The 15,010-nt window shown below is 37.1% G+C and overlaps 1 protein-coding gene across 7 annotated transcripts in view; it reads right to left on the bottom strand.

Moving 5' to 3' along the window:
- The window catches only part of ARHGAP21 (Rho GTPase activating protein 21), a 151,283-nt gene that overhangs the window by 20,383 nt on the left and 115,890 nt on the right, over positions 1-15,010 (bottom strand). For all 7 annotated transcript variants that reach the window (XM_036257079.1, XM_036257123.1, XM_036257105.1 and 4 more), the window contains 3 exons: positions 6,683-6,841; positions 6,432-6,534; positions 2,923-2,959 (listed from right to left, as the gene is read on the bottom strand). In XM_036257079.1, coding sequence (XP_036112972.1) covers positions 2,923-2,959; positions 6,432-6,534; positions 6,683-6,841 — 299 coding nt within the window. The remainder of the gene's footprint in view (positions 1-2,922; positions 2,960-6,431; positions 6,535-6,682; positions 6,842-15,010) is intronic.

Here is a 15,010-nt window from a genome sequence, read left to right as displayed (position 1 = left end):
ACTTAATGTTCCAAGTGAAGGGCTAGTTTTGAAAAATCCTAACTTTATCAATTACATTAGAAAATTTCTGGTCTTGTTAAGAAAATGTATATTGACCACCATCATTTTTTTAAAGTCACCTGAAGGAATTTTTTATCATTAAACATAATACATTTCTCCTACTCTCAAGAAGTCATATTTTATTGCAAAAAGACAAAGAATAAAAAATAAAAAACAAGAACATGATCAGATTATGGTAAGTGTCATTTGAAGAATGGAAATGGCGGGATATAATAACAAATGACAGCACTCAGCAGCCAAAAATTGGTGGTGCTGAGGCAAGGCCTCCCTGAAATCTAAGTTTAAATTTGGAGGAAAAATTTTTTAAAAAGCCAATCATGAAGGGTCAGGGAAAGAAAAGTTCAGGGAGAATGTACACATAATGAATGCATATATTTATCAATATCATTTTAAATGTTCGCTATTCATGTAAGAGAAATGAAAAATTATAGATGGTTCCGGGTCTTCCAGGCCTTGGTAGGAAGTGTGAAGGAAGCCATTAAAGACTGAATCAGGGGAGTTGACATTATCCAATCAATGCAAGTCACTCTGCTTGCTATGTGGAGAATGGCTCTAAAAGACACCCATGACAAAAGGTGTTACTGAGAAATCCAAGTGAGAGATGGTGACTCCTTGGACTAAAGCAGCAGAAGTGAAGACAGGGAGGAATATAAAGATTCAAGAGGCAGCGGTGATAGGACTTGACATGGGAGAGGGTGAGAATGAAGAAACAAGGCTAATTCCTAGATTTTTGGGTGAATGGAAGAGGACTTAGTAAGATAGGAAAAACTGGGGGTGATCAAGGTCTATTTGGCATGTAAACCTTGTACTACTTATTAAACATGCAAATGAAGATGTCATGTAGGCAGTAGTCTATGTGAGCTGCAGTTTGGAAACTGGTCAAGGCTAGCAATTTAAACTTTGGGCGACCTCTGTGTAAGATCATCAGGGAACTCAGGCTAGACAGAGAGGAAAGAGGGATAGAGGCAGCTCTAGACATTCCAACATGTTAAATACCAGGCAGAGAAACCAGCAGAAGAAAGTGTTTTAGAAAGGGAGTGAAAAATTGTGCTGAATGTTACTAGAAGGTCAAATAAGTTAAAAATCTAAGTAACCATTAGTCATTGTTTTTTTTTTTTATCCTCACCCAAGGATATTTTTCCATTTTTTTTGTACAGATAGAGTGGGAGGGAGCGAGAGGAAGGGAGAGAGAGAGAGAAACATCGACGTGAAGGGACACATCGAGTGGCTGCCACCCGCACGACCAACCAGGGCCGGGGACAAACTGCAACCGAAGTACATGCCCTTAGCGGAAACCGAACCCGGGTCTCTCCGGACCGCAGGCCGACGCTCTAACCGCTGAGCCAAACTGGCCAGGGCAGTCATTGGTTTTTTTAATCCTCACCCAAGGATATGAGGATATGTTCTTATTGATTTTAGAGAGAGGGGAAGGGGGAGAGAAAGAGAAAAATCGATGTGAGAAAAAAACATCAATCGGTTGCCGTCTATACACACCCCAACCAGGGATCAAACCTGCCGCCTTTTGGTGTACAGGACAATGCTCCAACCAACTGCACACCCAGCCAGGGCTGAGTAAACATCAGCTGCGGATCCTGAAAGCCAGAGTCACTCTGATGTGTGTGGGTTAAGAAAGATGTTCCATGAAAAAGCGGAAACTATGGATAATTTTTTTTTCAAGGAGTTTTGCTGTGAAAGTAGAGGTTAAGCCCTGGCCGGTTTGGCTCAATGGTTGGAGCATCGGTCTGCGGACCAGAGAGTCCCGGGTTCAGTTCCTGCTAGGAGCACGTATCAAAAAAAAAAAAAGAAAGTGGACATTAAGAGAGTAAAAACGGGAAATGTGGATTCAAGGGAGGTTTTTAGAATGTGCTTATTGAGCAGAATTTCTTATATATGATGGGGAATGAACCACTGGAAAGCAATTGTGCAGAAGAGAGAAGGGGTCTTAAGAAAGTGAAAGGCGGTGGAATCCAAAGAAGAAATGTGGATGTTGGTTTTTAATAGGTGACATTCCAAGTAGAAAGATAAAAGCAAAGAAGATAGCAAGTGTCGGTATAAATGAAGGTAGCTAATATTTCTGGAGAAGGTAAAATAAGAAAATTGCTAACAGCTTTTATTCTTCCAATGAAATAGTAGAGAAGGGTAGATGAGAGAGAACAAGGTAGATTGTAGGACGGAGGTTAGAGAGAAGGCACAAAGTAATTTTGAGGCTAGAAAAACAAATATACAACAAGGTGTTGAAGAACTGCTGGGCAGTTCAATTTGAGGCTGTAAACTGATAAAGTGAGAAAAACCAGTGTAATGTGTACAATATGATACAGGGTGGGGCAAAAATAGGTTCACAGTTGTTTGTATGGAAAATACAGTAATTAATAAATAATACAAGAGCCCAGCCAGTATGGCTCAGTGGTTGAGCATCAACCCATGGACCAAGAGGTCGCCAGTTCAATTCCCCATCAGGGCACATGCCCAGGTTGTGGGCTTGAACCCCCGTAGGAGGCATGCAGGAGGCAGCCGATTGATGTTTCTCTCTTCTCTCTCTCCCCATCTCCTTTCCTCTCTATCTAAAAAAAAACTTCAAACATATTTTAAAAATAAATAAATAATACAACAATAAACTCTGTTTCACATACTCACTACATTAAACCTACTTTTGTTTCACCCTGTATAATACGTTTAGAAATTAGAAAAGAATACTTTATATATAATATTTTCCGAATGCACACAAAACTTACAGATTAAAGATTATGACCTTTATGAAATGCATCTAATGGATAAAAAAAATAATTCCCTGTGAAGAGCTAAAGTAAACTAAAGTAAATAGGAACATCACTTGCTGATATTTTTTAAACATCCAGTACTGACCTTGATTCCCTTCAGGGAGGATATGTGCTTAAAAGACCTGTTGAAAAAAAAGTATGTAAATATTTTCAATAATGCATAAAACACCTCAAAGATGTTAGAATAGTCTGAATATTACAACTAATCTTTCACTAGTGAGCTGACATTTCATCATCACCACATTAAATGTTCACTATTCAACAAGTGAGAAAAATAGCTAATTTTATAATTAAACTTTTGATACAATGATAGCTTTCTTAGTTGATCTGGCACATGAAAACTGTTTTGGCATGAAGTGTGAGATTTTCTTATCCTTTTTTTAGATCAAAGAAAAGCTACTTGGGCTAAACACTAGGCTTTCTATTATTGGTCTATTATTACTTCTATTATTAGCTGCAATGCTCTACTGAGGGTTTCCAGTGTTAATAATTGATTTGCTGTCATCAACAGTCAGACACAGAGAGAACAGCATGTCTACACTCCTCCAGCTGGTGGGCACCCGGAACCATACACGCAGCAGGAAGAGCTGTTGGGGCTGGTCCAGCTAACCACTGTGCCCCTCAAAACACTTTCTGGATGATTTCATTAAGAACTACTGTTGCCACTAAAAAGGCTTCGGGCTTCAGAAGACAGATTCATATCAGTTATTCAAAATTATTTAACTTTAGGGAACACTTGTTTTTTGCTATTTTTAAATTCCAAATTCATTTAAGGCACTTACCATTTTAAAATGTGACTGAAGGGGACACTGTCCTCTCCTCTCAGAAACCACCTCAAACAACAAGGCAACCAGAAACAAATATATAAACTCAATCTCCAACAATATGAGGAGACATCTGTAGCTCCGAACTACAGTAATGAAAAATGGTGGTTAAGTGCACTGAAGAAAGGTGGTTAAATTAATACAGGAGGAGAGGACGCCACCGGTTGCATATCTCAAACAAAACTGCAGTCCACTGCACTCTGAGAGATCAAATCAACTGTCCCTGGTTTGAAACAAAGAGTAGGATGCTTTTGCTGATGACAGGGACCTCATTTATCACCATGAATATGAGAGGAGGTGAGAACTAAGGAAGAAACATACAGTCCTGCCATCTTTGTAGGAAGCAGTGTGTTGGGTGAAACAGACTCTGAAATGTGGCAATCACTGATATCTTTCAGTGAGGAAGAAGTGTTAAAAGAGCTCACAAATCAAACATTGCATCATTAGGAAAACTCCTGCTAGCCTGCACCTCTGCAGTGACTACACCTCATACACATGGCCCTCAAACTGTGGGCGGGCACACAATGCAATATACAGATCATGCATCATAGAAATCTACAACTGAAACCCATATCATCTTATTAAACTATGTCACCCCAATAAATGTAATAATTAAAATAAAAATTGCTGGTCTGGAAAGAACTGATTTTATTGGAATATAGATAATTATCAAGTGAAAGCCTCAATCTATACAAAAATACTATAATAAAAAAAGACAAACCCTGGCCAGATGGCTCAGTTGTTGGAGCATCGTCTGTACACCAAAAGTTTTTGGGTTCAATTCCCGGTCAGGGCACAAACCCAGGTCGAAGTTTGATCCCTGATCAGGGAGGGTATGGGAGGCAGCCAATCAATGTTTCTCTCTCACATCAAAGTTTTCCTCTCTCTGTCCCCCTTCCTCTCTCTGAAATTAAAAAAAAAAAAAAAAATCCTCACGTGAGGATTAAAAAAAGAGAAGGAAAAAGAAAAACTGCTCTTTGACAGAAGGTTCAATATCATAATGATCAATATTTCGTAAATTAATCTATAAATTAAATATTCTGTCAATGAAAATATTCATAATAATTTAAGGGGATGGGGGAAGGTAGAAGAGGGTAATGGAAGGAGACTAGGGGACGTGACCAGGGCTGGTGAACACACAATACAAAATACAGATGATGTATCATACATAGAATTGTACACCTGAAAACTATACAATTTTATTAACCAATGTCACTCCAATAAATTCAATAAAAAATATTAAAAATGATATTAAGAACTAGAAAAGTAATTTTCAAGTTCAAATAGGAAAATAAAAATTGCCAGGATAATTTGAAAATGACAGAGTAATGAGGGAGAATAACTCCATATAATAAAATATTATAAAACCAGTATAATTAACAGAATCTGGTATACATGAATAAACAGATGAGTCAACTGAACAAAATAGTCTAAAAATAAAACTAAATACATATAAAACGTGAGTATATAATAAAAATGAAGTATCAGTGGAAAAGTATAACACTCAAGTATAACATTCAATAGATGCTTTGGGGACAACTGAGAGACACTGGAAAATATAATGTTGGTGCTTTATCTCACTAATTAGAATAAAATAAATTTCAAATGAGTCAAAGTTGTAAATATACTAAAAAGAAAAAAAACAAATTTAAGAAGTAAACACTGAAGAAATGATTTTCAACAAATAATAAAAAATTTTCAAATTAAAACTATAATGTCATACCATTAGAGTTACAAACTAATCAAATGTTGACTAACATGTTGTGCTGGTGAGGGGTACACCAACGACATGTTGGTGGGCATGTGATTTGGTACAATCTTTATGGAGAGCAACTGACAGTAAAACATACACATACCCCTTCATGTAACAATCCTTTTCCAACCATACTCATTCACATGCTAAATGAATGAGGGACAAATACAGTCAATGAAGTATTGTTTGTGGTAACATAAGATTTAATCAATCTAAATGTCTCTTAACAGAATACAGAACACTGGTTGAATATTTTATGGTATAACTATTCAATGGAAAATTAAACAACCATGAAAAAGAATGACTCAAGAATATATGCACTGAATCTTCTCCAAGAACAGTGTGTACAGCACCTATCATTTGTTTATAAAAAAAATTAGACTACAGCCAGCCAGTGTGGCTCAGTGGTGTGGCACCAAGAGGTCACCAATTTGATTCCTGGTCAGGGCACATGCCCAGGTTGTGGGCCAAATCCCCAGTGGGGATCATGTGGGAAGCAGCCAATCAATGTTCTCTCATACATGTTTCTCTCTCTCCCTCTCACTTCCTCTCTCTCTAAAAATATAGAAAAATTAAATTAAAAAATTAGACTATACACATACATTAAGCATATATAAATTATGTATGTGGTTTTATGTATAGTATAACTCTGAAAATATACAAAGAAAACAAAAAACATAAGTATATATAAAAGTAGAACTGAGTGGCTGGAGGCCTAGTGTGTCAGGTGATTACATAATATACATATTTTTATATGTTTGTGTACTACTCATTTTTAAATATTATTTTAAAAATAGAGGAAAAAGGAGAAACATCTGTAACAAAAATAAATTAATTATATTAAGTGGAAAAATAAAATAAAAATTTCAATTAGTGTATAGTAACAATCTTGATTTTATTTGCATTTCTAATATCATAAAGTTAGAAAATATAAAAGACATCATTAAATTCAATATTTATGAGTCAAAGTCATGCTGAACACTCACAAATATTTAAAATAATATGCTTGAGACTTACAATTTTGCATCTTCTCTGTAATCATCTAGGCCCTCATCATATGATTTTGATCTTTCTGTCTTTGAGCTGGGCTGGGCATCGAGGCTGGGCGGTCCAACAGATTCTGGAATTAAAATCCAACAATTATACATTTGCAAATAGTTTGTAGATTCTTTAACTGGTGAAAAAATCGCAGTGTGTCATAGTATTCTAAATAGAAAATGGAGAGTGAGAGAGAGAGCCGGTTTACATATGTACTCATTAACACGTACCCTGGTCATGGGAGAGCTGACGTCGAATTAAAGGAGCTGAAGTTGTAAGGCTGGGAGGGACTGTTGCTATAGAGGGTGCTTGAGAGGTAGAGGCGGAGATGACAGCAGAAGCAGGGATATGCGCAATATCATGATCAATGCTAGGGCTAGTTGGTTCATCTATTAGATAAAATAAAAATTGAAATGTTGAATGACCTGGTGGTTACTAATAACAATAACAAAACAAATAATCAATTTTCATAATTAAAAGAAACAGATAAAGGTTTTAACAATTAACTACTAAAATACCAATAAATGACATATTTGGCCTGTTAAAGTTATACAGTTATTATTCCAGTAATTCAAGAATATGGTACAAAAAATTAAATGAGTTGCTTCTTTTACTTCTTCTACCAATCAACGAATACCTTCACTAACTCATAATCAAGATACCAAAGTTTACAGGTATTTAGAACCTAAATCTACTAAAGAAGAGCAATCAGACACCACCCTAAAATTTTTTTGCAGATTTTAAATGCATTGCACATTATCATTTCAGGCAGCTAGGCAAGGTGATTGGCTGAGGCTTAACTTTCAAAATATCAATTCCTAAAACTGTACCTTTCCCCACCTCCACACTCAAGTGTATCTTCAATTTTTGTAGAAAAATAAGCAAGTACAGTATACAGCTGCCAGACAAGGTATGCATTATCAAGGCCAGTGCTATGGATGGAATTTGTGCCTCCCTCCATTTCACAGATTGAAACCTACCGCCTAATGTGATGGTATCTGGAAGTGGAGCCTTCAGGAGGTGATTGGGTGATCAGGCTCCAGCCTCATGAAGGAGATTAATGACCTAATAAAAGAGACCCCAGGAAAGCTCCCTTGCTCCTTCCACAATAAGAGAACACGCGTATGAACCAGGAAGCGGGTCCTCAAGAGACACGGAATCTGCTGGCCCCCTGATCTTGGACTTCCCAGCCTCCAGAACGGTCAGAAATAAATTTCTGTTGAGTATGCCACCCAGTTTGTGGTATTTTAGTTGTAAAAGCCCAAATGGACTAAGACAGCCACTGCTAGTTTATTTGGTACATTAGTGCGAATCAGAAAAAGGACCCTGCCCTGGCCGGTTGGGCTCAGCAGTTAGAGCGTCGGCCTGCGGTCTGGAGAGACCTGGGATCGGTTCCTGCTAAGGGCACGTACCTCGGTTGCAGTTTGTCTCCGGCTCTGGTTGGATCATGTGGGTGGCAGCCACTCAATGTGTCTCTCTCACATTGATGTTTCTCTCTCTCCTTCCCGCTTTATCTGAACAAAATATTGAAAAATATCCCCTGGTAAGGGAAAAAGAAAGAAAGAAAAAGGACCCTATCCCCAGGGAAATGTAGGCCCTCACTCAGGAGAAATCTCCATTTTCTCCCTTGTACCCTTATAAAAATATAAATATTTTAGGTGTTATAAATTTTAAGCTTCTAAAAATCCTGTTACTATCTATCATGGGCAGAAACGAATATGTGCATACATATATATGCATAATACCAATAACTTAATAATAGTTTTTACTAGGTACAGCACTATTCTAAATACTTTACATATATTTCTTTATTTAATTCTTATGAAATTCCTAAGTATTATTTTATAGATTGTTCTATAAAATTAATTACTATTTTAAGAAGCCAAGATAGATAACTTGTATAAAGTTATCAAGCCATAGGGATGGAATTTGAACCCAGACAGTCTGATACCAGAGTTCCTGCTCTAGAAGTATAAATTTTATTTGTTTCCCAAATTGGTGAACAATAGTTCCGGTCAAAATTCTCACTCCTGTAAAGAGTTCAGTAGTTTAAATTCTAATATTCTAGACCAAGAGAATGTAATTTAATAGGATGCAAGAACTATAATTCTTAATATTAAATGCCCCAACCCTTATAAAATTGTAATAAAACCCTTTAAAAAATAGAATATGATGAAACAAGGGTTTTGATTCTTTGATTTAAAATGTCAAATATTTAAATTTTAATCAAATCCTAAGAATGCTCCCATCATCTTAATGATCAGCATTATAATAAAGACAATAATGTTACAAACTTATAACATTTCCATTTTATGGCTAAAATCATTAAATTCAGACTATCGTAAGTTTGTTTTCTGTTTTTATAATTTTCTTTAAAAGCAGCTCTTTACAACCTAGCAATAGGAAAAATTTTGAACATTTCTCTATGAATCAATTTTACTGAGACCAAGACAGTAAGACTGCAATCATTCTTTTCCAAAAGGAGATAACAGGTTTTTAAAGTAATTAAGGACAAAAATTTAATCTTACTAAAGGTTGAGTATTCTTTAACTGCCTTTAGTATTTAAATCACTACAATTAACAAAGTTCTGTTTTTTTCTTTTTCAAATAATACATATGTATAAAGTAAGTTTGGTCTTTAGAACCTCTGGCCCACAATTTTGATATGGATTCATGAGTACTGATATGAATGGGAAAATACTGTATTCTTTAGGAATTATCTGGCTTATGTAGTATTAATTGTTTGAAGAGATTTCTGTAGTAAAAGTATTCACTGAAGCGGTTCAGATGATATCTATTGCATTAATCCATATAGAGAAAATATTTAGAAAGGCATTTTTATTTTGTTTGTTTGTTTTGTTTTTAATCCTCACCCGAGGATATTTTTCCATTTTTTGTACAGATAGAGTGGGAGGGAGAGAGGGGAAGGGAGAGAGAGAGAAACATCGATGTGAAAGGGACACATCGAGTGGCTGCCACCCGCACGACCAACCAGGGCCGGGGACAAACTGCAACCGAAGTACGTGTCCTTAGCGGGAACCGAACCCAGGTCTCTCCGGACCGCAGGCCGACGCTCTAACCGCTGAGCCAAACTGGCCAGGGCTAGAAAGGCATTTTTAAAAACCGAGATGATGCTCCTATAAAACAAAGCACAGCAACCACCCCTCTGGGGATATGCAATTATCACCTGTCAAAGAATGTCTACAAGATGATGCGGAGGGAAAATCTTTCAAGAGAATTGACTTTACACCTTGTAACATAATTTAAAACATTTATGTAAAAGCAAATATCATGGAGTAAAATTCAACTGGTGCATGAATTAAGCATTGAACAAAATATCCAAAGCAACTTTTTATGACTGGACTTGCCTGGAGTTATGCACTCAGAATCTTTTGACTTTCTACATTTTGGAGGAAATTTTTGAAACACACTGGATATAGCCTAATCTCTGCTTTGAGTATAGAGTGCAAAATGAACTGGAAGCACAGACATGCACCTGTTCTAGTGAGTAAGAATTCATGGAGGAGGTGTAGGCAAGAACATTGCCTTACACACTCAGTACTGTTTGCATTCTTGGTAGTATATTTACTACTATGTTATAGAGAGAAAAGAAAAACCTAAATGTACATTAAAATACACAAAACTATATTGCCTCACATTTATGAATTATGCTAATAAATCCAATCGTTAGTCCTCTAAAATTATGAACACCTTTCTATTGTTTTAATTATTACCATTGTATGAATTATGTAAAAACAAAAATAATTCAGGCTCATATCATTTTCCAGTGTAAGAATATAGACCTTTAGTTGACCAAAGGGAGAAAAAAATTTTATTTTCATACACAAATATACTTAGAACCAGAGTGTTGTCAGATTTTTTTTCCTGTCCTATTTTTAACAAATTTCTAAATTTTTAATATACTTAAATATTCTGTCAGATGAAAGTAGCTGATTATCTTTCTCATAGGATGTCATATGCTACATAAAGATATCAAATAATGTATGCAAAACACACATTATGATCTATTAGGGCTGTACTTGTTATTATCAAGTGAGATAATCATTCATGATAAACTGAATTACATAATCAAAGAATTAATTTAAGAAATGTGACGCCTTAATTTACTTTGCTCACTTACATAAAAATTTTTTTAAAAGGTAGAGGAGCATGTCAAAGTTGTTTTATATTTAATTTAAAGTGATCACTATTTCTTTTTTTTTTTTAAATCCTCACCCGAGGACATTTTTCCATTTTTTGTACAGACAGAGCGGGAGGGAGAGAGAGGAAGAGAGAGAGAGAGAGAAACATCGATGTGAAGGGACACATCGAGTGGCTGCCACCACACGACCAACCAGGGCCGGGGACAAACTGCAACCGAAGTATGTGCCCTTAGCAGGAACCGAACCCGGGTCTCTCCGGACCGCAGGCCGACGCTCTAACCGCTGAGCCAAACTGGCCAGGGCAAAGTGATCACTATTTCTTAATCTCTAAGAAAAATTAATTTTGTCCAAAATTTTTGGAAAACAGTTTTCCAAAGGTAGAAGAATAACTAATTCTCACAGACAGTATATATTTCACTATTCAATCTGGATTTTTCCAAATGGAGACTACTATAAGTTATTCCATTTAAATTGATTATTCATATCTGAATAAGAAACTTCTACTACTGTTATTATTAAGTGATATTCTAGACCATCTAAAAGATTTCACAAATCAAGAAAAATGTAGACATATATAAAACCAAGGAACCATATTGTGAAACTTTATGTGTAACTGTTAAGAATTATTTTTTCAAGCAAAAAAGCATAAAAAAACCAGAATGGAAGCCCTACTATATATTGAGAGCTCTTATAATAAGAACCACTAAAATCACAACAGAAAAAGAGAAAGTACATGAAAAGACAATTCATGGAAGAAATACAAAAGCCTAATAAAAATGTGAGAAAATACTTGTAGAAATCTGACCACTGATGAAAAAGCCAAATAAAAGTAAAATAATGATAACATTGCTGTTTTCATCTAATAAACTGGCAAATATTTTCACTTCATATTCTTATCCTGATAGTTCCTCTTCATATTCTGCAAGATGACCACAGAGAATGTATGTTGTTTAGCTGCGCATCTAACTCTGTCCTGGAGGTTCAGCGGAGTTCCCTTGAGTAGCTCACCTTCCTGTGGGTGGGCATATGATCCAGGCCTAACCCATCACAGGGCCCTAGCTCTCTGGGGCCACAGCGACTGGCCAAGGGGTGAGAACATGATCCAGTCAGGACTAATTATAGTATCTTCTTCTCAGATTTGATATACGAACACTGAGAAATTATAGTCTTTCTCAGAAAATAAGAACTGGAAAAATTCATAAGCTATGAGTTGCCAGTGGCCATCTTTTTCATCATGTGGAAAAAAAAGTACTTGAGAATAAAAAAAAAATCAAAACTGAGGGTGGAAAAAAGGACACAATCTTGATGTCAAATCACTTGAGTACCCAGATCCAGGTCTACCCCAGAACTTCTTCATTGTGAGCAGACATTCCTTTTAGCTTTGAGCTAATTTGAAATAAGTTTCTATCATCTGTAACCAAGAGAATTCTGACCAATACAAAAGCAGAATACCATGTGCACAAACAAGCATCATAACACCCAATGTCCAATGCTGCGGGTCAGAGTAGAGAGCAAAATATGCCCCTTCTAAAGTGAGCTGGGTTAGGAGGAATTGTTCTCACAAGTCACATAATTACTCAAAAAGAATACATCATCAATGTAGTTTGTACTTTATAATTATAGTTGAGAATAATTTTATGCAACTCAGTGAAATTATCAGAATTTCTGGCATAAACTGTGGCAGAATAATTGGTTCCTGGACATGATTTTGCTTTTGTTTTCACCTCTGCTAGAAAGAGGTGATCTTATCACTTCCCAATTTACAGCATTTATTTAAGGACTGTTAACAGTATAATAGTCAATGATGGTATAAACTATACATCGCATCGAGACGAGTCAATTTATTTAAGTTGGAGGAAATGGCAACTAATATCAAAGTAATTACATATTCCCAAAATAGCAGGAAAAAAAATATGCATTTTTTTCTAATAAAAAATATGGATTGAATTAATTGTTCTTTTCCAAGTCCTATGAGAAGGAACATTCACTGCAAATGACCTAAAAGGTCAACCTGTATCTCAAGCAAAACATGTTTAAAAAAATCGGAGATGTTTCTCCTTGGCAATATGGAAAAGGAGAATAAATACTAATGGATTTATGCTAATGCTTTATGCTAATCCATAATGCTAATGGATTTTTGTCTTAAAAAGAAATTCAACTTACAACTATCCTATTTTTTTATTTGCATTTTAATATATATATAGAGAGAGATATTTTGTTTAAATTAAGGGAGAACAGCAGTTCTATAAGGTGGAATTCTTTTCAATAGGCAAGCATAGGTTCTTTCTTTACAAATGACAACTTATTAATCTTTAGAAGTACTGCAGGTTTTTTCAATCTAATTTAAATTTAAACCCAATGAAATAAAGTTATCCTAAAAAATGAACCCCCTTGCCAAATTTCACTTAATCCCATTAGTACAGGTTAGTGAGCATCAGGTAAGAAAAGTTTTGGGGCTGCCCTGGCCAGGCGTCTTCGTTGATTGGAGCGTTGTCCTGTACACCAAAAAATGTTTCAGGTTCATTTCCCAGTCAGGGCGCCTATGAGAGGCAACCAATCAATGTTTGTTTGTCTGTCTGTCTGTCTCCCTCTCTCTCAAATCAATAAACATATCCGCAGGTGAGGATAAGAAAACTTTGGGGGCTGATAAGAGTGACATGTTCAAGAAACTCCATTTACATTACATTAAAAAGGGATGGTTAGAACAACGGTTTAAAAAAGAAGCCACTAATATATTAACATGTGCTTCTAATCTTTGATCAGGTGACAGACCTCTGCAGACTCACTGAAACTTTCACACTAAGTAGAGAGCTTCTGAAGCAACAAGTCCTGTCAACTTTTACATAAACTGGTAACGGGTACAATCACCTAGTTCAAATATCCCCATTTTTATAATAATAATTCAGCACATCATCATAACTCGAATTCAGGTTTTTAATTAAGACCTAGCATCTTTAAAAGTCAGCTCAATAAACACACATTTAAATTAACACTTGGCTTTTTGAAAGCCATTTTGGGATTTGGTTATCTTAAGCAAAAATCTCAGTGCTATAACTTTCTACTACATAGATAATTTTTTAAAAGGGTAGGAAGGAGGGAGGATTTTGAATACTTTACTCATACTTACCATGACCTTATAGCAATTGGAACTGAAGTAAAGGGAGAGGGGTTGTAAGAGGAACTGCTGTTGCAGCAGAATTTGGAAAGCAGGTAATGAAATAAGAGAAAAAAGCAAGAATGTGTGCAATGCCAGGGTCAATCCCGGGTCTAGCAGTTCATCCACAAGGTAGGATGCACCATATTAACACAGCCAAGTGCTCTAAGTTTTAATTTTTTTTTTTTTTTTTTATCCTCACCCAAGGATATATTTTCATTTTTTGTTCAGATAGAGCAGGAGGGAGAGAGAGGAAGAGAGAGAGAGAGAGAGAGAAACATCGACGCGAAAGGGACACATCGAGTGGCTGCCACCCGCACGACCCAACCAGGGCCGGGGACAAACTGCAACCGAGGTTCATGCCCTTAGCGGGAACCGAACCCGGGTCTCTCCGGACCGCAGGCCGACGCTCTAACCGCTGAGCCAAACTGGCCAGGGCCAAGTGCTCTAAGTTTTAAAAGGTCAAGTGGAAGTATTGCTTTTAGATCTGTCACAGACGATGGGTTATACATATTCTGCTGAATTTCTGCAGACCCATAGATGAGAGAAGGTAGCTTAAGATTTCATGGGTTTGTGTGTATGTGAGGGGGCATGTGTATATGAAAAACGACCCAAGACTTCCGGTCAAGATGGCGGCGTAGGTAAACGCGGTATCGCGTCCTCCCACAACCTCATCAAAGTTACAACTAAACTACAGAACAACCATCATTCAAAACCACCTAAAATCAAGCTGAATGGAAGTCCTACAACTACGGAATAAAGAAGCAGCAACATCCATCGAGACTGGTAGGAGGGGCGGAGGCACCACGGGCTGGTCCTACACTCATGTGTGGTGGACAAAAATCAGAAGGACCCCTCGGCTGGGAAGGTCCTTCCTGAGGACTGAGGGGTCCCCGTCCCACACCAGGTGCCCCGCTAAGAGTTCCAGTGCCAGGAAGAGAAGTCCCCATAACTTCTGGCTGGAAAAACAAGCAGGAACTGAGGCTCAGGGAAGCTGAAGTGGCTGGAGCCCCAGGCAGCTCCTTAAAGGGCCCGCGCACGGACTTATCGGACTCACTCCCTCTAAGCTTGGAGGGGAGGCAGCTCGAGGAGCACCAGAGACATACAGGGAAGAAATAAGCTGTTTGGCACTGAAACGAGGGCCGGAGAGGGGGCTTTCTCTGGGACAAATGTGCTGTCAGAGGCCTTTGTTCCTTTGGTGAGCCCTTCCCTGGTGCAGCGGACAGCCACCATATCTGGGC

The sequence above is a fragment of the Molossus molossus genome, unplaced genomic scaffold, assembly GCF_014108415.1.
Source record: "Molossus molossus isolate mMolMol1 unplaced genomic scaffold, mMolMol1.p scaffold_m16_p_1, whole genome shotgun sequence".
Lineage (NCBI taxonomy): Eukaryota > Metazoa > Chordata > Mammalia > Chiroptera > Molossidae > Molossus > Molossus molossus.
Note: the sequence above shows the minus strand (reverse complement) of the source record. Positions and strands in the feature narration are given on the sequence as shown.